Here is a 24,595-nt window from a genome sequence, read left to right as displayed (position 1 = left end):
AACCCAAGGACAGCGTTTCTGCTAGCAGAACCAACCCGAGCCAGAGAATTATTTTGCTTTCATACATACCATCCCTGCACCATTTGTTGTGTCAGATACAGTAATCCTCTCTTTATGCAGGGGTGTTATATGTACACTGCTAATCGAATTATCTACTATTTAAGAATCAAATATGAAGCAATTCAATTTCTTTAATTGCCCTGTTTAGCACCAAAATAACAAGCATTATCGATTTTTTTTAAAAAAATAAGTAAAAAGTAGCCTATGCACTCATGTTGAACATGGGGGTAATATGGTCCCTTTAATCAGCTGTCAATCAATTATTCCAATTAGCTCCCTTAAAACCAACTATTTTGGCATTTAACAAGGCAAAATGTATATTAAAGATACTTTATTTTGCAACGCTGAGAGCATTAGCATGCTACAAACGTAGATTCGATTGTGTGCCCAGTTTCCCCAGACAGTTATTTTTACTTCCAACAGCCAAATAAAATACATCAAGAACAGAATACCATTTAAGGATCACGTATGATTCAAAAACAGTGTCCCAGCCTGATCTACATTTGCACAGACACTAAAAATAGACCACCAACCAATTTGTGCTGTCGGCAGAACAGAACTGTAAATGTTATTTGCATAATAGCTGTGTATATGCATGGTTCTGCATTATGGTATGCTGCTGTTTCACTTCACAAGTTTACTTCTTCCTCCCTCCTCTTTCTTTCAGGGCTAAGTGAATGGTGGCTCCATTTGTCATATTGTAGTAAGCTAAGGAGTTGGAATCCTTAATAAAGATTCCCTGGTAAAAAGAAAAAGAAGGTGTTACTACCAGGTGCAAACGTTATAACTGCACACCAACTCTTTATATTAGAAAATAACTTCTTTCATAACTTACCTCAAACTGAAGTTTCTGTTTGCCAGCTGGCATGCCTGTGGCATGCCTGTGGCCTCATGAATCTTAACCTTCATGACAGATACCTGAGAAGAAGAAAAACATGTGTAGGTATAAATGTCACAGCCACAGCTCTTCTAAAGTTAAACCAAGTTTGACTATACGTTTTACCTGATCTGAAAGTGGCAGTGTGAAAGACAGCACTTGTCCTCCCAGCTTCCATTCTGTTTTGTCCTGCATGTTGGGGACTTGAACCTTGACAGTAACAGGACCCTGTAACTGTAAATTCAAGTTTAATATGCACTTTATATTCAGCTTTTTTCCCCCAACGTTACCCCAGTATTAATAATGCTCACAACACCTTGTTCCTGCGTAGGAACTCCTCCTCTGGAATAAGCGAGTCCTCACTCTTCATTTTTTTGGCAGCTGGCTCATCGTCCAGTGGTGGAGGTGGATGAGCTGGGGGCATTGGAGCAGGGGCAGGCACAGGGGCAACAGGTGGTGCAGGTACAAATGCTAGAAACAGAAAAAGATGAAGTTTGCTTAACAAAACACCCAGTTTTATATCTTCAGTTTAAAAAAAAAAGTTTATGTTTTCAAGGTAGTAGTGAATAAATTTAGTCAATTCATTTGGATATATGGAGTCTATAGGAGAGGGCCTTTCTGTAATTTAGAGCTTTCTGAATAATAGGTTTCCTGATAATGAATCACATACCTGTAATACTTATACAAATTTTATTGTTAAGTATACGAATCCCAACTGATCGCTATATACTAGGTTAGACAAAGTCATCCGTTGATTAACTATGTCGGCTGTTTCAATTTAGATTTTGTTTATTGAGAGATGTAACAAAAACCACACATATTTCCTATTATTCCTATTTCCTAAAAGGGGTTGTTCACCTTCCAAACACTTTTTTCAGTAGAGTTGTTTTCACATTGTTCACCTGAAAGTCTTTTTTGAATTACTTTTTATTTTTTACAGTTTTTCTAAAATCGAAGTTTAAAGTTTAATGTCCCTATTAGCAACTATTGTATCAATTCTAGCAGCTGCCTGTAATGAAATTCAGGGATTTTGCTTCAGCAAAGACAAGAAATGTATCAACTAAATGTATTAATTTAGAGCAGTTTACAGGGTCGGCGACCTCGCCTCCCAGAGCTGCTTTAGAAAGTGAAAAATTACACTTTACACTTCAATGTTAGAAAAACAGTCACACATAGAAAATAGAAAGTAATTGGAAAAAGCCTTTATTTCTGGTGAACTATCTGAAACCAGAGTGTTGGAAGGCGAACAACCCCTTTAAGGGATTTTTTTTATATTAATATTAAAAGAACACCAGCAGCTATAAATAAGGTAGATTAAACAAGTATTTCAAAATAAGGGCTTTGACAAGAAGAAAAGGTAAACAAACCAAAGAAGGCATTACAGAGAAATAGCAATATGTGTCTATTCACATCTTTGATATTCACAAAATAGGATACAATAGAAGCCTTGATTTTATGGTTTCCTGGAATGAATGCAGATGTTTATGCTTTCCCCTAGAAAACATAAAATGTGGGTTCTGCTGTATTTGCACATCTGTGATGTCTCATGCTTGAAATACTACGATGCTTATATAAAGATAGAATAGATTGGGGCATGTTTCTTTTGTATCATTTTGCTTTCTGCATAGGTCAAATTTCTATACTTACCAGCAGGTACAATCATGTGGGGTGCACGCTGTGCCATCATTGGAGGAGGATTGGGTGGCATAGGTACAACGTTTATTCTTGGTGTGTGCAGAATAGGTGGCATGGGGCCGGCTAATACAGAACCTGGGGGCAGACGCACCATTGAGCCCATTGGAGGGCTTTGCATGACCGGTAGAGCAGACATCATTGTAGTGCGTATTGGAGGCGGCATCTTGGTGGATACAATTAGATCAAATAGTTAACACAGTTTATAAAAGATTTTGTCATTAATACGTTAGTTCTGTACTACATGAAGTAGGAGTGGATTAGTGGTTTAAGGCATACACAGGAAGAAAGAATCCTTGGATTTCTGGGATAAAAAATTTATTGCCTCAAGTCAAATTTCTTCAGAATACATTCATTTGAGCTCTGGCAATAGATTAGAACACCTAGTGGCAGATTCAAATTGTTTTAGCACCCAAACTCACACAAAACTGGAATGTCTGTTACAGGTATGGGACCTGTTATCCAGAATGTTCGGGAGCTGGGACTTTCCAAATAATGGATCTTTCCATAATTTGGATCTTCACACTTAAAGTCTACTAGAAAATCATGTAAGCTATTTAAGCACACAGATTTGACCAGTAAACAGTAATGCCAAAAAATTAAAACTTTTTAAAGGAATGATAATATGATGTACTGTTGCCCTCTACAAAACTGGTGTGTTTTGTATAGAAACACAACTATAGTTTATATAAACAAGCTGCTGTGTAGCCATGGGTGCAGCCATTAAAGCACAGGATACACAGTAGATAACAGATGAGTTCTGAAGAATCCCATTGTATACTACTACGCATACTATATATGTATATATGTGTGTCCTGTGGCTTTTCTCATTTTTTAGCTTTGAATGGCTGCCCCATGGCTAGACGGCAGCTTGTTCATATAAACTATAGTAGAGTTTCTGAAGCAAACATCCCAGTTGCAACAGTCCAGTGCAACAATACATTTTAATTACTTTAAACACTTTAATTGTTGGTGTTACTGTTCCTTTAATACAGTTTGGAAAATAGTGTACGGTGATGCATTTGTTTTTTCAGTACAGCAAAGGTAATAGGGCATTTTTGTACTTGGAAGTTTGACATACGGTATTCTTCAGTTTAGAATTAGTAAATGTAAACTGTAAAGGCATCTCCTACAGTTAGCTACTTGCAGACTTACTGTGGGTGGTCTAGAAATTGGAGAAGTGATATGCGGGTGGTGAGACACAGGTGGAAGCCTTGGTGCACTGCTGACAGGGGGTGCATGAGTGGGAATGGTGGGTGTAGAGGATGGAGGTGGAAGCTGTGGCATTTCATTAGGCTTGCTGGGGCCAATCTTGTCTTTTCCATCTTCTTCCGGTACAAGGCCCTTGGCTTTGTGGATGGCCTCAATTTGTTCCTGAAGTGTGATATTTGCTTGTGCTGCCTGTTGAGTACGTGCCATGCTACCAGAATGCCCATCCCATGTGACCTACAAAAGAAGCAACAGGTTAAACAAACAAGTAGTTCTTCACAGCAGCGGCCAAGAACAATATAAGCGTAACACTGAGGGGTCCATTTTTGATTGAGTTTTTGTTCTCAGGCAATCATAAAGGAAATCTGTGTCAGTTTACTAATCACAGGAGGGTTTGTGCAGAAAAAAAAGCTCAACAACCTTTGTACATTTGCCCAAATTGCTTTTGTATCAAACAAAAACGGTCAGCTTTTAGGAGCCAAATACATTCTTTCTTATGAAGATTACAGAGCTTTTTTCAGCACAAAACATTGTGTGACACAGAGCTTCCTTTATCAGTACAAAAGCTTGGACAATCATAAATGAGCCCCTAAGTCGACCTTGGTCAGAGAAGTATTTACCTTCTCCTCTGGTTTCTGAATTTCCTCCTCACCAATCTTTTTACCAATGGCAGTTTCTTCCACACCAAAAATATCGGTACGACGTTCTGCCAACTGCTTCAGGCTGCTCTCAATATCCAACCCTGCAATAATTAAAGATAAAGAGCTGCATTTAGGGTAAAGATGATACATTTAAAAAAAATCTAAACATTTTTTTATTTGTATTACTTGCCAATAAATAATTTCTAGTTCACCTGAGAATCCTGCTGTTGCCTCCTACAAAATATTGTAGCCTTAATTATTAGGTTTTACCACTGTTTTTGTTTTTCACTAGTGTAATTATTTATACCCTTGTTATGGGTAAATGCATCTTAGGAAGAAGTCTTAGATTGATACAGACCGATAAGATTGAGGATATCAATTCATTTTCTTTGTCCTATTTTCTCTCCCTCCAAACAGAAACTTTAAATGTCATTATTATATATATATATATATATATATATATATATATATATATATATATATATATATATATATATATATATATATATTTATTTATTCTTTAATATATATATATATATATATATATTTATTTTAAATAGTTTTTTAATAATGTGGCTCTTCTGCTTTCAAATGGGGGTCATTGCAAACTACAAAGCGTAGTGTCACACAAGTGTTCTCTGTCGGCAGAGAAAACACAGATGTTGTCCTGTGCATAGAGTAATAAGCATGAGTGGGGTTTGCCTATTGCTGTGCATGGGGGCCTGATTTCAGCCAGAAAACAATCACATGTGTGCAATGACACATTGACCCTATAATAATAATAAAAAAAGAAAGAAGACTTAATTAGTCCTTTTTCAGATAGACAAAAAAAAACATTTACAGCACTGAACTTGGAGACGGGCTTAAGAGTAATGCAAATTGTGAGTTTTTGGGTTTTTTGCAGTGTGTATGCACTTTATCAAACACAATGTAATCAAACATGTACCTCTACAAAATGATTAGGTAGACCCTATTTTGGTCCATTATGGAAACAAGAATATATATATTCCATGCCATGCACACAATACCTTTTAAGCTGGACTGGCCTTGTTTGAACAACAGAAGCCTCATTCACAACAAAAGCTTTTTCTAAACAACCAACAATGCTGTTAGATTTTTAAAATGTATATTCTATAATCACTGACATCAGCAGAGTTAAAAATGGACTTTACATCCCCTCCCACAATATTTGCAGAAATATCACTTAATACTGCAGCCTTAGCTTTAACATACCTGGAGCATATACTTCATCATCTCCTTGCTTTTCACGGATAGCACGGTCTCTTTGCTCCAGCCAACGTGGATCTAGCAGTCCAATGCGCATGTGTTCCTGCATCTTACTAGCAGGTATTTTCTCTCCAGTAATGGGGGACACCAAATACTCATCAGGAGCAGGAGCAGGGGGCAAAGGCTTGGAAGCTGTGTGGATAAAGTAATTAGTAGTGTGCAATTAAGTGAGCTTAATCACAAGTTATAAAACATCAGTGAACTCACCCTTGGGATCATAATCCTTTCTGACAATAACCTGGTCTGGAGTAGGAGGCAGTGGTGGAGGCATAGGTGACTCTGGAGGAAGAGGAGCCTTTGATGTATAGTCTTCATCATCAGAACCCTGTTAAGAGAGAACCTTAGTACCAGTCATGGATGACCGTTTATGATTATGCAAATATTCGAAAGAAATAATTGCACATCTGATGATATTAATTTTTTTAAACAGGAAAGTGGAGAGAGAGAGATCAAGTTTTATGCATGGTTATACAGCCAGATAATCCAGTAAGACAGTCGAATTCTCGCCTGTTACATATTACACAAGCAAGGCCACCCAAATCTATTATTTTATGACAGCTATTTAAGAGACACTAGAAAACAGCAGTTTCAATTAGATAGATATGCATATTTAAGATATAGTTAGGAATAGTTTGACTACATCAAATCTACTTTAATAAACAAAGACCACAACTACGAATGACAAATCCTCAGGACAGCAGAAATACAAAGTACTTTGTATGCAACAATTTATTATAAATTATATTACCTCATCCATATCTTGAACTTGAGTATCTTGGTCCATCTGAGAGGAGGATTCCCCTGCTTTTTTGTCCTTGGCTTCCTCCTCTTCGTCAGATTCAACTTCCATCTCTACCTCTTCACTCTCACCAAATTTCTCATATCGCTCTTGAATTAGTATTCGAGCCCCTAGCTCTTCTGGAGTGGTTGGGGGCGGGAAGTTACCTGTAAAAGGCAAACGGTTTCGGAACACTTTGTTTAAGGCAGAAGGGTAAAGATCTACTGCTTAAAAAACTGATCTGAAAGCCTTCATTATATGAAATCGCAAACTCTGTAGGCACCTGTTTTTTTTTTGTTTTTTTTTACAAGCCACTTGCATTAAAGGGGATGTAAAGTGAAAAATAGTACTGCATATACATCTTCTACTCCATAAAAGGAGCATCTTTCCAAAAGACTTTATTTTGAAATTCAGTGCCGTTTTTATAAAAAAAAAAAAAAATCCCATCTGCGCTCGTATCTCTGACTATTAAAGTTGCACACGGAAACGCTTCTTTTAAGATGGAGAAGAGGTATTTGCAATATTTTTTGACTTTACATCCACTTTGTCACCTCGCAGTCCTGAGTATCCACATTTATAAGCAATGAAAGAAGGGCCATGCACTCAGACTTGAAATATATGAATATTTATAGTGTTCCTTCTGAACACAACATTTCTGGTCAAAACCGTCACTGTGAAAATTTATCAAACACATTTTGGTCTTCTGCAGAAATAGGGATAGGATAAGTTACAATCAACAGCATGGAATGTGTAGGTACTTTATAAAAACATGTTGATAACCTTTGAGTTAACTTCAAGAACTTTAAGACACAAAGTAACTAGCTTACTATTCTGCCCAGGTCATTTTTGCTGGCCACATCACCTGGCACTTTTTCCACAGCGGTCGATTTATTCAAGTTATTCCTGCCTACACCTCTCGCTGGTTTACAGAAGCCAGTGGGAATACAAGTGTACTTGAGAAAGTGCACAGTCCTACCTGTTTCTATTAGTGACAAAGTTGGGGAAAATAACCCCCCACCCCATTTTTAAGAAGTTGTAGCTGTACTTTGTACAGTTAATGTGCAATATAAATATATATTTTCTACAGTGATGGACAGGATAAAATATCTCCATTCCAATAGAATTGTTCAATTACCTTGCTCGTTTGGTTGAAAGTCTACAGTTTCCACTACCACAAAGTCATGCCAGTCTATTTGTGCATAGGCAACACGTTCTCTTTCTTTCTCTTCTTCCTCTTTTTTCTTCTCCCTTTCCTGAAATTTTGCCCACTCTACACGATAACGCACCTATTTATTGAGATAGTGGTACACAAAACGTGAGAGAAGAAAAGGCAAAAGTTTACACTTAGGGGCATATTTATCAAAGGTCGAAGTGGTACTTTGACCATCGAATAGTCCAACTTCGATTTGAAGTTGAAAAAACTTTGAAATTCGAAGGTCGAATTTTTTTGAAGTACTGTCTCTTTAAAACTTCAACTTCGACTATTTGCCACCTAAAAGCTGCCAAAGTGCTGTTTTAGCCTATGTGGGACCTCCTACAGCCTGTATGGAGGAGATTGAAGGTCGAGTTAAAAAAACTTCGAATCGAAGTAGGCCCACTTTGACCCCAAAAAATTTCGACCACCATTTGGTTGGTCTTTTTGAATTTGAAGTTCGAAGTTTTTTAACTTCGACCTTTGATAAATCTGCCCCAAAGAGTACAGAACCACACTGATAAAGTGATAAAGATTTTTGCAATAATTGTCTAACCAAGGGCTAACTGGAGAAACATTTTCCCTCTATATATTTCACAAAATACACTACATTTCATTGCAAATGCAAAGGTATTACAAATTTGGTCCTCCCTTTGCTACTAGGAGAGCCTTTACTCTTATGGGAAGTTTCTACTAGATGTTTGAATATTGTTGGTGATGTTTGTTTCCATTCAGCCACAGTACCATTTTAGTAAGGTTGGGCACGGAAGTTGGGCTACTGGGCCTGGCTCATATTAATCTTACTATATAGCCCAGGGGTCCCCAACCTTTTTTTACCCGTGAGCCACATTCAAATGTAAAAAGAGCTGGGGAGCAACACAAGCATGAAAAAGTTCCTTGGGGTGTCAAACATGGGCTGTGATTGGTTATTTGGTAGCCCCTATGTGGACTGGCAGCCTACAGGAGACTCTACTTGACACTATATTTAGTTTTTATGCAATTAAAACTTGCCTTCAAGTCTGAAATTCAAAAATAATCCCCTGCTTTGAGGATACTGAGAGCAACATCCAAAGGGTTGGAGAGCAACATGTTGCTCATGAGCTACTGGTTGGGGATCACTGATATAGCCTATAGGCCTTCAGAAGGGTTGTAGTCAGGGTTCTGCCAATAGTCAACTTCTTCCACATCCATTTAAAGTGGACCTGTCATCCAGACATAAAAAGCTGTATAATAAGTCCTTTTCAAATTAAACATGAAATCCAAATTCTTTTTTTATTAAAGAGGTGGTTCACCTTTAAAGTCATTTTTATTATGTTATAGAACAACCAATTCTAAGCAACTTTTGGTTTTCATTTTTTATAGTTTTAGAGTTATTTGTCGTTTTATTCTGATTCTTTGCAGCTTTCAAATGGGCGTCGCTGTCCCCTTCTAAAAAAACAAATGCTCTGTAAGGCTACAAATGTATTGTTATTGTTACTTTTTATTACTGATCCTTCTATGACCCTCTCCTATTCATATTCCAGTCTCTTATTCAAATCAATGCATGGTTGCTAGGGTAATTTGGACCCTATTTACCAGATTGCTTAAAATGCAAATTGAAGAGCCGCTGAAGAAAAAGCTAAATACCTCATAGAGGCGGGGCATGCAATTACTTTCACTTTCCATTCTGCACTACCTAGATGTCACTGCTCTTCCCACATCCCCCCCGTTCTCTTCACCATTTAATTGTGTAGCCAGGGCATGGGGATGGACATCAGCAACCACCCCCCCCCCCATTCTGGTGCACAAACAAGATTCTGAGATGATACAAGGCTTATTTAATAACAGTGTATACAAAATGGCTCCTGCCTGCTTGCTATAATTTTGAGTTGCCAGACCAAGGAAAACAAGATTCAAATACTTAATACAGTGTAATTAAAGTTCATTTTGCTTGACTAACGTGATAAAATAGGATTTGGAATAATCTGTTTCGTTAACGTTCCCCTTTAAGCAAGCAATTTTGTACAAACCTATTTGTGCACATGCATAAACAGGCAAGGGCCTACTCCAAAGTGTTGCCAAAAGGTAGGAAGGGGAGCATTATAAAAAATGGCACTACATGCAATAGTTTTTTTGTCACGAGAACCTGGGTTCCTAGCCAACAGCACAAAAAAAGTTCCCAGATCTTATTTCCCTCCACCAAACTTAAAACATGATAAATTTAGTAAGTATATTGTTTTTGGCATCTGCCAACAAACCCAGACCCATCATTCAGGTTGCCAGACTGAACTGTGACCCATTACTACAAAACACTGCTACAGGTCCCGTGGCATCAACCTTTACATCACTAGCCAATGTCTTTTATTGCGCAAGGTGCTAGGATTATGTGCAGTGGTTCACCAATATAATAAGTTCTGACAAGTTAAACTGATGCTGCCTTCAAAGAAAGTACTAGTGAGAGGCAATATGAATGACGAAGCACATTACATGTAGTACATGCACCCAACAGTTTGGTTAAAGGACAATTTATGTACTTCCCGTTTAATCCTCTTCTCTCCAGTTGTGAGGGGGACACAGGAACAGTGGGGTAAAAGGCCCCTCCCACCAGTGACTACTGACCCTCCCTGTCCCCTTTTACCCTCCCCTCACACCACTAGCAGAGCTCAGTTACTAACAGAGAACTCAAACATGAACTAAAATCAACAAGAACTATTATACACCCATGGCTGCAAGCAACTGAAGTATTCCGGTGTTCCCCTTATGACTGGAGAGAAAAGGATTTAATGGTATGTAAATAAATATTCCTTTCTCTCACGTCGAGGGACACAGGAACAGTGGGGAGCCTGTAGGATCTTGTGGTGCAAGGCCGCCTCTGAGGAAAGGTAGTATTGAATCAGTGAAATCTTGTAAAGGTACATGGGAGGACCAAATAGCTGCCTTGCAATGTCCTCAGAAGCCATGTTACAGTGAGCCCAAGAAGCTCCCACAGCTTGAGTGTAACAGGTTCTCTGCTCTATTGGAGGTGTCTCTTTTTGCACCAGGTAGGACCGTCTCACTGTCTCCTTGATCCAGAGAGCAAGCATAATTTTGGTAGCAGGGAGACCCTTTTGTGGCTCCGAAGGAAAAAAGGAATAGTGTCCATTCTCCAGAACAGTTTTGTACACGAGATGCAAGTCTTTAGTCCTGGACAACATCAAGACGGTGAAGCCGCACCTCCTTTTCACTCTGGGGATTATTGCAAAATGAGGGGAGAATGATCTCCATATTTAAGTGGAATGAAGAGACCAACTGAGGGATAAAACCAGGCAGTGTACAAAGAACCGCTTGTTCTTCCTTAAAAATGAAGAAGGGAGGCAAACACGACAATGATCCAAATTCCAATATGTGTCGGATAGAGGTAATAGCCACCAAAAACACTATTTTCCATGTAAGGGAGGAGAGGTTCACAGAGTCTATTGGTTCAAACAGAGACGCTAAAAGTGAGCACACAATTTGAGTCCCATGGGGGAACTTGGTGCCGATATGGGAAAGCAATTGAAGAAACCCCCATACAGGACATCGTCAAGGAGGGCTAAACGCTCCTGTTAGGAACTCCAAGTCCTATGGTAGGCTCTGGAGGTTGAATATTTTCTTGCCCCTATCATGGTGATTATGGCCTACTCCGAGAGACCTTTGTCCCTCAAGGGCCATCCCGGTAAGGCGAAAAGACTGGGATTCCAGTGATGGATAGGACCCTGCTGAAGCAGGTTGTCCAGTAGAGGTGGATCTTTATGAGAACTCGCGGGAGCATTGGAAGAGGAGGGAAGACATAGGCTAGGTGGATGTGCCAGAGAACCAGCATAGTGTATAGCCCGTTTGCCAGTGGGTCTCTGTATCTTGCAAAAAACATTGGGAACATTGCAGTTGTGCCTGGAGACCATTATGTCAGCTTCTGGTGTGAAGGGAATCCATGTGGGAGCATGTCCACTTAAATTACCGGGGAAGAAATTGGTGCTGCGCTCTTGTCTCACCCAGTCTCTGGTAGGGACACTCCAGCTGTGTTGCCCCAGGATGTCCAAACACACAGACACTCCAGAGTGGCCAGGAGGGTTGCTGGTGGAACAGGTTATCCAGAGAAGGGGGCTGACACAGAGTGCAGGCAAGAGACTGGCTCAGGTCTCACCCCTGCTGGTGCTATTCACCAACCAACAGTGTCCTTGTGCCTGCAAGTACAAAGCTTCTTTGAAAATACAAAAAAAATGGAGTGCTGTTAGCACTGTGAGGGGGTAAAAGGTGAGAGGGAGGGGCAGTAGTGCTGATATCACTACAGTGTCCTGCCTTGTGGTGGGAGGGGCCCTTTATCCCACTGTTTCTGTGTCCCCCTCAAAGTGTGAGAAAACCTGTGAGGTATATCTGCTCCCTTATGCTGAAGATCTGGGCCTATGCACCTGGACTTCGTATACTTTGGTTGAGTTTACATATAAAATATTGCATTTTAGTAAGCAATTAAAGGGAAAATCCTTCAAAATTATAATTTTTTTCATACAAGTAAATATTTATACTGAGGGTAATTATAACATAGTTGGTAACATAGAAGCCTTTTACACCATCTAAATTGCCTTTAAGACTAAAGTAGTAACTACACTGCTCTACACAAAAGCTTAAACCCAATACTAACTGAATAAGCAGCCTTAACACAGAAAGTGCACATTGAACCACAATTGAGACAGTAGGTAATCAAAAGTTTTTTGTAAAGTTTCTTTTTCTATAGAAGTGCAAGTAGAATGTATTGAAGACGGATGATCATTACATTACCTGATCCAATACATCTGTCGGGTTTTCAGCTTCTTTCTTCAACTTTGTAAGTAATCCTTTTGGTGGGATCAGGATCTGAGGAAAAAAAATATATCACCTAAGGAATAATCAAGGGCACAGTGCCCAAGAACAGAAGATAAATTTATATTTAGAGCAATATTGCCAATCTAAATCTAAAAATCTAAAAGATGGTTTATATCTGTTAAAAGATGCATTTTAGTTGCTCATAAGAATATCCAGCAACTAATTTTATTTTATTTATTTTATTATGACAGCACTTCCTGAGCATTACATTTTAGCCACTAAAGGTGTTTAGACTTATGAAGATTGTTACCTTGTTCCACAAGCTTTGTAAAGTAGTTGAAAAGACTGTGCTGGGGACGCAGGAAATCAAACTGGTAATTTCTCTGTTCTTTTTGCATCAACTGTGTAAGAAACTGGCGACCATTTCGAGCAACAAATTGTGCAGTAAGCTTTACCACGTCCAGATCAAATGCAGAAATTGAGGGTGGATCAGCCACAAACTCATACTCTGTAGGTGGTTCTTTTGGTACTATTGTCTCCTGGACAACCTGGGCCTGGACCTAGCAGAGACAGAAGAACATGAAAAATAAATATACAAAAATTATTTCATTAGATATGGTTAGATAATAGTGACCAGTCCCTGGTAAAGTGACCACTACTCACTTATTTGACAGTGATCATGGCTTTATAGCAAACAAGTTTTGTAGAATCTCATAAGGTGTAGCGAGTGGACACATAGCAGCTGACTTATGATGTATCAGAGTGAGATGCACTTGGTTGGATTGTAGCTGTAACACTAATATTTGATGCACAAAGACTAAAAAGTAACTAAATTCTTAGAGCCTTTTTCTATATGTTTGTATAGGTATGGGATCTGTTATCCAGAAACCCATTATCCAGAAAGCTCCAAATTATGGAAAGGTTGTCTTCTATAGATTCCGTTTTATCCAAATAATCCACATTTTTAAAAAAATTTTCCTTTTCCTCTGTAATAATAAAACAGTACCTTGTACCTTATCTAAACTAAGATACCGTATATACTCGTGTATAAGCCGACCCGTGTATAAGCCGAGGTACCTAATTTACCTAAGAAAACTGGAAAAATGTATTGACTCGTGTATAAGCCTAGGGGCCCCATGTCAGATTTCAAAATGTGAATGTGTAAATGTGTAATCATGTTTTATGGCATAGAAATCTATCTAAAACTATTTAAAAGAGCCTCCCCATAATTCCATCAGCAGGAACATGACACTGCAAAAATATGCTTACCCTATGTACATGTACAGCTCCACAGATAGCACTCTGCTGCTGGCAAACTTGGAATCAAGCTTTAGGACCTTTTAACAATGGCCGCCAGGGGCCCTGTGAAAGAGCTGCAGGACGGTCACTGTGTCCACTCTAGGGCGGCGCGTCCTTCCCTGCCGGCGTAGATACCGTAGATATGCCCAGCAGTGCGACCCCCTGTGACCCGGCCCCAGCAGGACTGTCTGTGACGCCGCCCGGAGCAGGTCCAGGAGCTCCGGGCGGCGCGTCCTTCCCTGCCGGCGTAGATACCGTAGATATGCCCAGCAGTGCGACCCCTGAGACCCGGCCCCAGCAGGACTGTCTGTGACGCCGCCCGGAGCAGGTCCAGGAGCTCCGGGCGGCGCGTCCTTCCTGCCGGCGTTCGCTCCCAAAATGGCGGCGCCCATGGCCGCCACGTGGGTAGCGGCCGGCGCCGCTACCCACGTGGCGGCCATGGGCGCCGCCATTTTGGGAGCGAACGCCGGCAGGGAAGGACGCGCCGCCCGGAGCTCCTGGACCTGCTCCGGGCGGCGTCACAGACAGTCCTGCTGGGGCCGGGTCACGGGGTCGCACTGCTGGGCATATCTACGGTATGACCCGCGTATAAGCCGAGGTTGAGTTTTTCAGCACATTTTGGGTGCTGAAAAACTCGGCTTATACGCGAGTATATACGGTATACCGTAATTAATTCTTATTGGAAGCAAAATCATCCTATTGGTTTTATTTAACGTTTACATTTTTTTCTAGTAGACCATGTACGAAGATCCAAATTACAGAAAGATCCCTTGTCCAGAAAAGTAGGTCCCGAGCATCCTGGATAACCTGTCCCATACATATTTGTACATAATCCATACTTTTTTGATCTATACTCCTTTCAACGCTTGTACAGCACTACAAAACAAGGTGTTTGATTGAAATGTATCATACACAGGTACAACATCCATTGTATCCATTTATTTTATTCCTGTCTGAGAAACAATATTCAATGATTATATTCAAAATGGATTTCAATTCTAGTTGAAGGCATCACCCTAAAGGATTTTAGAAAACTGTGTGCAGATTTAGAACTACACATCACACAGAATAAATTGGCCTTCATCACCTTTATGAGAACCAAAGTGCTGGAAACAAGATCTGAAGTTATGATTGGCTTAAAGGATATGCTAAGATGTAAAATCATTGTTTAATACACTCTCCTATTTGCAGTACCTCTGATAGTTAAACATTGGCCTATCTTTTAGAGGAATTGTGGCACACTTTTCTTGCCTTGCTACTGGTTCATCTGCATTATGGATTTTAATCCCATGTATACTGGTAATGCAGTCTCTTGTCTGTGTTGAGCATACTATCTGGAATCTTCTTTTTGAATAAATATAATCAATCTTAGGTAGTAATACTGGGGGTGAGGCAGGACCCGGGCCTGCTGGCGTCATAAGCGAGAATCCGTTGCCAACAGTGCTTGTGGAGGGGGGCCCGGCTGCACGACCTGCAACTGGGCCCCATGCCGGGTAATTCAGTTACTGTTCCTATAAACTTCGTTTTAGACAGTCTCTGCTGAAGGTGAGATATTGACAAGGGACAACAGATTGAAAACATCACTGCACAGATGGAAAAAGCGGTCTGCAGGGATAGGGGACCCCATGTATCACAAGGGTGGAATGCATGCCCAACCCAATACTGTGAAGCATGCTAATGCTATATCCAGCAGAGTAACAAATGAGAAAGATGAAATTAAAAAAATATTGCCCATGTTGACTCACAAAATAGTCAGTTTCTGTGTATAAGAATGTATTTCAGGTTCTCAGAGCAAAGCAAAGCCTGTGGGGGTATAGGGAACAAACCAAATAAAAACCCAGAGATATAAAATAGGAACAGTAACTAGACATAACTCCTAAAGACAGGATGACAAAAAAAAATTTATGAAGGTAGATGAGGAAATGATTAAAAAAGGAGTTTATCCCCTTACGTACTGTAGAGGTTTGAAACGTAACCTGATGGAATTACTTCATCGTATGGTTAATTTACGGATACAGCTACGGTAGCTGATAAAGTTTCAACCTTTTCTGTCCTTGCTTGTATCTGTATTTATAGGGCATGTTAAAGATGTTAATTAAACATGTCACAATTTCATGTTTCACAGAACTGAAAATGCATCAAAGACTTTGTATTGTTGACAGTTTACAATAAAGCTTTTTTTTTTTTTTTTTTTTTTTTTTTTTTTTTAAAAAAGAGTTTATCTAATTGAGCATCATTTAGGTCCTACGCTACACATGGATAATCGAAATGTCAATATCGTTGCTTGTATTGACTCCAAATGAAAAGCAAGAAAACACCGGCACAGCATGGGTTGCTTCTAGCAGGGAGACCCCTTGCTCATTTATTGCGGATGCAACGTTTCGGGGCGTAACCCCTTTGTTACGCCCCGAAACGTTGCATCCGCAATAAATGAGCAAGGGGTCTCCCTGCTAGAAGCAACCCATGCTGTGCCGGTGTTTTCTTGCTTTTCATGTGGATCTTGAGGTTGCCAAACGCCTCCGTCACCGAGCACCTGGGTTTCGTTTGTGATTAGGAAGGCCAGGGTGTGCTAGGGTAATTTCTTTTCTGACTTGTATTGACTCCAACCCATACTTAAAAGGAATTGTTCAGAGTAATAATAAAAAAACAAGGTAAACAGATAGGCCATGCAAAATAAAAAATGTTTCTAATATAGTTAGCCAAAAATGTAATCTATAAAGGTTGGAGCAACTGGATGTCTAACATAATAGCCAGAACACTACTTCCTTCTTTTCAGCTCTCTTGTTTTCCACTGACTGGTTACCAGGCAGTAACCAATCAGAAACTTGAGGGGGGGGGCACATGGGTCATAACTGTTGCTTTTGAATCTGAGCTGAATGCCGAGGATCAATTGCAAACTCACTGAACAGTTATGTCCCACCTTCAAGTCGCTGACTAACTCAGAGTTAGAGAGCTGAAAAGCAGGAAGTAGTCTTTTGTTATGTTATCCAGTCACTCCAGCATTTGTAGATTACATTTTTGACTAACTATATTAGAAACATTTTTTTATTTTGCACAGCCTATTTACCCGTTTTTTATTTTTACACTGAACTGTTTCCTTAACTATTGTTTGTGTGTACATAAATCTGGATAAACTGACAGAGAGAAAATTTTCTTATTCTAAAGATTACATGCACTCTACAGCTCCTCTGCTCAACTCTGCTTTAGCAATACCACCAGCTTAATTACAACTGCCATGATAGCAAGAATTTAATTTGTCACAAATCACTACATGTGCAAAAGGTACCCAAGTAAAGCATAAATGCAACTTACCTTCTGTGGAAGTTGCTGTACAGATTGTTGTTGCTGCATTACTTTGGGGATAGCAGCAGATGGTTCTTGGGCTTTTCCTTCCTTAAACTCGTTGACTTTGTGCCGGTAATAGGCATGGTATGGGTCATTGGGGTTTAGAAAATTAAATTTTGGGTTGTTTATTTCATTCTGGCGGATTCTAGCTTCAAATTCTGGGCCATTCCTAAAAACAGAGTTTATTCTTATTAATTACAAGTATTTATAAATCACCAGCATATTTTGCAGCACTTTATGACCTTTCAGTACACTACAGATATACAGATCACATACAAATAATGACTGAAACAACATGTAAAGAGAACTCAGTTTGCTAGAGCTTACAATATTATGTTCATCTTTCCAATAAAGCTTTACATTCTATAAAGAAATATGGAAATTTGCTTTCACTTCTAAATTACATTACCCTACCCCTATTCCATTTAGAGAAAAAAAACTGGAGCAAATTTTGGTACACATACAAAGTTGCTGAATAAGATGAAACAGCATACTGTTTATATTGCTATGTTTATTCATTACCTATACAAAAAGCTTACAACTATTTTACATGCCAAGAACATTTAATACCACAAGAAATGCTAACTGCCAAACAAGTAGGTGTTATGTAAACCTAACTGTTCCATTTAGCTTCTTCTTGTCAGTGATGTGTCTGAGTTAGAAATTCATCTTTTTGTGGGTTAGGAGATGTGGGTGGCTTAAAATAAGAAATAAATTATGTTTTAACACACAAGACTTCACATACAACATTGTTGTGTGCACGATCTTCAAAATTGCATTCATGCAACTCCAACAATTAGACATGACACTAAAAAATTTATTTTCAAAATATTAATCTACATTAAGTTACCTATAGGTCATGTTGATGTTTTTTTGCCGATAAGTCTGCTATTGTAAGTAATTGTTACTTGAAGTTTCTAAACCTAAACTGTTTTGCCAACCTGACTGGCCTTTCTTAACCTGTCAGAGTTTCTAATGCGAACTGACTACTGCTGCACAAATATGGCTGCCACTCATAGAGGAACATGAGGGTAAGAAAGGTAGTGTAAAAGCATCAGGCAAAAACTTTTATGACAAAATTATAAATAGCATTAAATGTTAAGATAGAATTAACAAAAAGTTTATCTGGTGTCATTACCTCTAAGTTTTATACTAACAATAGTTATGTCACTGATTATACAAACTTGAATACTTAAAGCAATTCTGGTTAAAGCAAAATAAAAATTGGTCTGTGCACACAACCACATATCTTAGAGGAACACTGTCAAAATCTATTGACCCTCAAGTTTCATGATCACCAATATTAGATTATTCTCTAAAATCATTAACAGGCTGCACTAGGTGATATCAAACATCGTGAGAATAACAGTGGATCAAAAGTGAACATGATAAGTGTCAACAGCACTGCATCTTTGTAATTGGCATGAAACTTTTTGAAAAGCCATCATTGCTCTATTTGCCATAATTCTCAATTCTTTGATCAAAATAGTACTTTCCTTTAAATATTTTAATATTCACCTACATTGGAGGACACAGGCAGTACATGGGATAAAAATCCAGCAGATGGAGAATGGACACTAAAAGACTAAACTTGACTCCTCCTCCTCCTGCACAGGGCTTTATCCCCTGCTTAACTTGCTCAAGCCTTAATTTTAGGACCAAAAAAAGCAGAGAACTAGCAACTTAGAGAAGAGTTAAACCCAACCTCCACACCGAAACTCCCTGAAGATCGAGGCAAGATGGAGGTAACTGTATAACTGGGTAACAGAGTACTACAAGTAACTAACCAAAAAGACAAGAACAGATCATTATTTCAGGAAAAAAGGGCCTATGTCACTGTATGTAGGTGAGGAGATTGGGGGACTCAGGAACCATGAAGAAATCCTAAACTGGGTTTGTTTGTAATAATAGAAGATGCATATTGGCCCAAGGTAAAAGAATAATGTTATACTAACAATAGTTAGTAAAACTAAAAGCTCACTGAGGGATCCCTAACAAATTGGCAAGTTCCTGTGCTAGATCTCCATTGTCCTTTAAATTAGCACATACCCACAAATGTAAATACATCTGAGAATTAACTACAACAAGAATATATTTTAGAAGGTACCTTGCAACAAAGCTTGCAGTTTTGTCCACTATATTTCGGACTTCTGGGGGAGGGTAGATAATGCCAACAACGGGCTTGGGTGAAACTACCTCTTCTTTCTTCTCCTCCTCCTCCATTTGCTGGAAAAAATATATATAAACAATGTGACAAATGTATGCTCAAAAGAAAAAAAATAAAATGTATGTTGGTCCATCACATATATATGCATAATGACAAATATTTGCACCAATACATGTACATTTATGGATAGAATCCAGTATCTGGTAACTGGTTATCTATCTCCTATAGACTCAGTTTTATCCAAATAATCCAAAGTTTTAACAATTATTTTCTTTTCTCTGTAATAAAACAGTACTTTGTACTTGGGTTTATTTAATGTTTACATGATTAGACTTAAGGCATGAAGATCCAAATATGGAAAGATCTGTTATCCGGAAAGCCCGAGGTACCAAGCATTCTGGATAACAGGTCCCATACCTGTGTATAATTTAACTGCAATGATAGAATATACAACAGCCACTCTCTGAGCCCTTTGCATATTCTAGTCCATCAAACATAATATATACCTACAGTGTATACCTACACATGTATAAGAACTACAGCTGCCAAAATGTTCTCTCTGGATGCAGCTTGTAAGCCAAAGAGCAGATCATTACACAAAGGGATTCTCAGTGGACTGCTGATTCATTTTGATTGTTCTTAGAAAAACATATGACTTAAACATAACAAAGACATAAAATATGACTTTACTTACAGTTTCAGATTCTGCCCTGTTTAGTGCAATACATATCAATCATACAAAACATCTACTAACTAAAATAGAAGTGAAGTTCAGCATAAGCTCTATTCATTAAACTAATGTTAAAAATGGGATATTTTTCACCTTCTGAAGCAGCCCTGGGACGGGGGTCCCCGACCCCATAAACTGTTCTAAATTGATACATTTCTTATCTTTATCCCTGCTGAGCAGAATCTCTGAGTTTCATTAAAGGCAGCTGTTAAAATTGAGTAGTTGCTAATATTCCAGAGCTAAGAAATGTATCAACTAAATGTTGCAAAATTGTAACAGTTTAAAGTGCACCAGAATTACAAAACTGCCAGCCTCAAACACCACAGACAGGAACATTCAACTTTAAACTTAGATTTTGGCAAAAACAGTAAAAACTAAATAATGGAAAGTATGTGGAAAAAGTCTTTATTTCTGGGGTACAATCTAAAAACAAGTGAATTAAAAAAAAAGTGTTTGGAAGGTGAACAACCCCTTTAGTTCCTCATTGTCTAGCCTTGATAAAATGTAAGGAGCTCGTTTTTTATTGTTATTTGCAGTCAGCTGATTAAGTTGTATTAATGATGTTGCCCAAAGTGCTGCCCATTTTTGTATGTCCGTAGGTGACAGTTTGGTCAGACCATCCTGCTGTTCAACAAGATTAAAATTAGTCTAAACAGATAGAAAAAAGCCTTGGTCAGTTGGTCTCTTATTTCCTGTGTTTTTTAAAAGTATCCTTTCTATTCTGTCAGCTTTCTGCCTGCAATTAAAAATGCTACCTGCTCATTAGGCGTTACTACCCCCCCCCCCCAGCCACCAAAACTATGAGGGTTTAGTTTCATTGTACTCCTTATTTTGAGTGCTGTATCTTTTCAGGCCCTTTCCTATAGATCTATTATAACTTTCAAACTGCTGTGTGGCTGCTAATGTAATTATGCCACAGCAACATTATAGTAGTTAACATTCCAAACCTGAAGGTTGCAGAACAGAAATGGTTGAAAAAAAACATAAAAATAGTAAATGAAGACTAATTGCATATGTCTAAAACTAATGCTCTTTGCGTCATTGTGAAAGTTCATTTTAGAGTGAACTACTACTTTAAAGGGGTAGTTCACCTTTACGATACCTTTTAGCATGTTATAGAAAGGCTAATTCTAAACAACCTTTCAATCGGTCTTCATTCATGTTTTATTAATTACTTGCCTTCTTTCCAGTTTTTTGGAAAATACTGTGAAAGGCTACAAATGTATTGTTATTGCTACTTTTTATTACTCATATTTCTATTCATATTTCTGTCTCTTATTCAAATGAATGCATGGTTGATAGGGTAATTTGGACCCTAGCAACCAGACTGCGGAAACTGCAAACTGGAGAGCTGCTGTATAAAAAGTTAAACAACTCAAAAACCACAAATAAAAAAATTAAAATCAATTGCAAATTGTCTCAGACTATCTGTCTACATCATACTAAAAGTTAATTTAAAGGTGAAGGAAGATAATATAGGGCTATAGCATTTATATCCACTACTAGGCAGAAGTCTGCTGAGCAGTGGAACAGTCCTTGTCACGCAGACACAATGAATGCCACATGTCGAATGTTTTTCGTGCGATGAATGTTGCAGTTCTAGTATAATTGTTATGGTTTACATCCATTTATCAGATAGCAATGAGTGTACAGTTTTGAAGAATTATAACACATTCATAAAGCCACGTAAAATGCAGGTGTAGCAGCTCCGTTTTTTGAAGTAAAGTCCAGAATCGAAAATTCAACAAATAAATAATAAAATATACTAAATCAAGAAAAAGCAAAGTGTTATTAAAAGATGGTCTCTTAACAGGGTAACCCCCAGTCCAAGGGCTTGCCAATTTTTCAAAGTATTGAAATGTAGTAAGAGGTCATCCTGTACTAAAGCAGTAGCCAAAAATGTCTTTATAAAAGTAGAAAAATCTTTATTAGGACATATGTAAGCCTGAAGTGTTTAGTGTCTGAGGTGGGAACTTAAACGTGTCAGGCTTACACATATCCTAATAAAGATTTTTTTTTTTCCTTTTATAAAAACATTTTTGCCTACTGCTTTATTACAGGATGGCCTCTTACTACATTTGAGTGCTTTGAGTATGCACATTCAACAGTAAAGCATTCCTATGCAGAAAACCCAAATAGCAACAATTTGCTATTCAATCAGATGTCAGCCCAATGTCAGTGTGAGTGGCTGATGAATAAGCAGGGCAGAAACAGTCCTTACAAACAAGCTCCAAAGGACTTGCACTTATTGCCAGTGCCCCATACACACTTGTGAGATGTTGCTTTAGTCTCGCTATTATTACTAGAAGCAGATGGGCCATGACTGTCTGTTAACATTCTCTGCGTTTCTGGTTCTGACTCATGAAACGGTGTAGAACAGGCAGCTGTATAAGGACTTCTGAGACATAATATCTCCCTTTACAACGCACAGTCCCGTACCTGGCCTCCGTCTGGAGCCTGGGGCGCCATTATTTGCACTGGTCCGGCCGGCATTGTGCCCACTCCTAATCCTCAAACAAGGACTGCAGCGGCAACTTCAGAAAAAGGCGGCTGCGCAGAACCAAGATAGGCGGCTTGTGGATAATACCAACTAAATTGTATTATTTACAGTGTAACCTTCAAAAACATGGTATATGTAGGTTTTATCTCAAGTCAATAAAATAACCACATCATGTAACTACACATATTTTCATGATGTCTGTTGACAAAACGTGTCAGCGAGTCGATTACCTCCCCTATTTTTGAATGGTATATTCCAGGATGTATCTTGCGCTCTGCCTAGTGGTAACACGTTGAATTGCCGCTAAGACGCACTTGTGCGTGGTTGCCATGGAGTTCGCTTTGTTCTGAGATTGCTGGGATGTAAAGCGTGGAAGCCAATAAAAGAGTTTTGTCGGCGCATCCTCCTTAGTACCGCGGAAGTTTTTACCGAGGCAACAATTAGCATTTTAATGCCAATGCAATGGGTTTTAAGGCATTCAAACGCCAGCAGTATGCGCTTCTGTCCCTAAAGCTACGTAGGTGTTATGTTAGCTTCGGTATTGTTTATGCGCCCTAGCTGTCAAATAAATAACATCAGTCTTAAGGTGGCCATAGACGCAAAGATCCGCTCGTTTAGCAACATTGCCAAATGAGCGGATCTTTCCCGATATGCCATTAATGAGCATGGCTATATTGGGGGTAATCTGATTGTTCCGCCATATGGCCGAACGATCCGATTACGATGTGCCATGGGCTCCGGCGGGATCTGTCGGGTCACAATAAAACCTGACCGATCTCCGCCGGACGAAAGATGTCGGTACACGCCACACACGATCTGAAAATCGTACAAATCCTCGATTCGTACGTTAGGATCTGTGTGTCTCTGGCCACCCTTTAAGATGACCATAGACGCAAAGATCTGATCGTGCGAATCATCGAACGATCGGACTTCCCCATCTCCCGACCTGCCACTAACCATTCCGATCAAATAAAGTAGTAAAAGAACAGATCAGCCGATGTTCTGCCCCTGAGAGCAATCGTACTAAAGTTATGTCCGACAAAAGCTAGTGGCAGTCTCCCTCTGAAAATCGTACGATTGGCAATACATGCAGAGATATTACCCGCAGCCGACAGAAATTTTGTAACTTGTCCGATCGACCAAACGACCGATCGACCAAACGACCGATCGACCAAACGACCGATCGACCAAACGACCGATCTCCGCCGGACGAAAAATGACGGGACTCTCCACACACGGCCCGAAAATCATACGAATCCTCGATGCATACGATCAGATCTTTGCGTCTATGGCCAGCTTTAAGGTGGCCATACACTATAAGATCGGCTCGTTTGGCAAAGTCGCCAAATGAGCGGATCTTAAACCGGTATTTAACTAACCCATTAATTTAACAATATTTATTTAACCTGATCTTAACTAACGGCTGGCCGATATCGGATGAATCCAAATGTTCGGCCCTGGGTGAATGGGCTCCGACAGGTTGCAGGACCGCATCAACTAGCCAATGCGGTCCTTGACCAATCGATATCTGCCCGATTTTTGGCCTGATATCGATCGGGAGGACCTCCCGGGAGCCCCCACACACAGATAAACTGCCAAATTGGTCAAGGACCGATATCGCCAGCTTTAATCTGCCCGTGTATGGCCACATTTATTTGCAGTGTTTTGATACATTTTATCTTTAAAGGACCAGTAACATCAAAAAATGAAATTGTTTTAAAGTAAAACACATAATGCAGTGTTGCCATGCATTGGTAAAACTGCTGTGTTTGCTTCAGAAACTCTTGTTGTTTATATAAATAAGCTGTCATGTAGCCATGGGGGCAGCTATTCAAAGTAGAGAAGGCTCAAATTACCCAGCAGATAAGCTCTGTAGAACATAATGGTGTTATCTGTTATTTATTATTTATCCTGTGCCATATAGCCTTTTTTTCCAATTTCCACCATTGCTACTCAGCAGCTTGTTTATATGAACTATAGTAGTTTTTCTGAAGCAAATAGATCAATCAGTTTTACTAGTG

The 24,595-nt window shown here is 39.1% G+C and overlaps 1 protein-coding gene across 1 annotated transcript; it reads right to left on the bottom strand.

The window, feature by feature from the left end:
- Positions 1 to 175: 175 nt before the first annotated feature.
- Positions 176 to 22,700, bottom strand: LOC108707057 (splicing factor 3A subunit 1-like). Its single transcript, XM_018243989.2, is given in 17 exon segments — positions 176 to 799; positions 896 to 946; positions 949 to 978; positions 1,064 to 1,165; positions 1,254 to 1,408; positions 2,585 to 2,795; positions 3,785 to 4,075; positions 4,459 to 4,580; positions 5,713 to 5,898; positions 5,974 to 6,091; positions 6,515 to 6,711; positions 7,680 to 7,830; positions 12,510 to 12,593; positions 12,845 to 13,093; positions 17,145 to 17,346; positions 19,285 to 19,403; positions 22,514 to 22,700. Coding segments are annotated over 17 exon segments (2,424 nt in total). The 5' UTR covers positions 22,568 to 22,700; the 3' UTR covers positions 176 to 697.
- Positions 22,701 to 24,595: the final 1,895 nt, after the last annotated feature.

Source organism: Xenopus laevis, chromosome 1S (assembly GCF_017654675.1).
Source record: "Xenopus laevis strain J_2021 chromosome 1S, Xenopus_laevis_v10.1, whole genome shotgun sequence".
In the NCBI taxonomy this organism is placed as follows: Eukaryota; Metazoa; Chordata; class Amphibia; order Anura; family Pipidae; genus Xenopus; species Xenopus laevis.
Note: the sequence above shows the minus strand (reverse complement) of the source record. Positions and strands in the feature narration are given on the sequence as shown.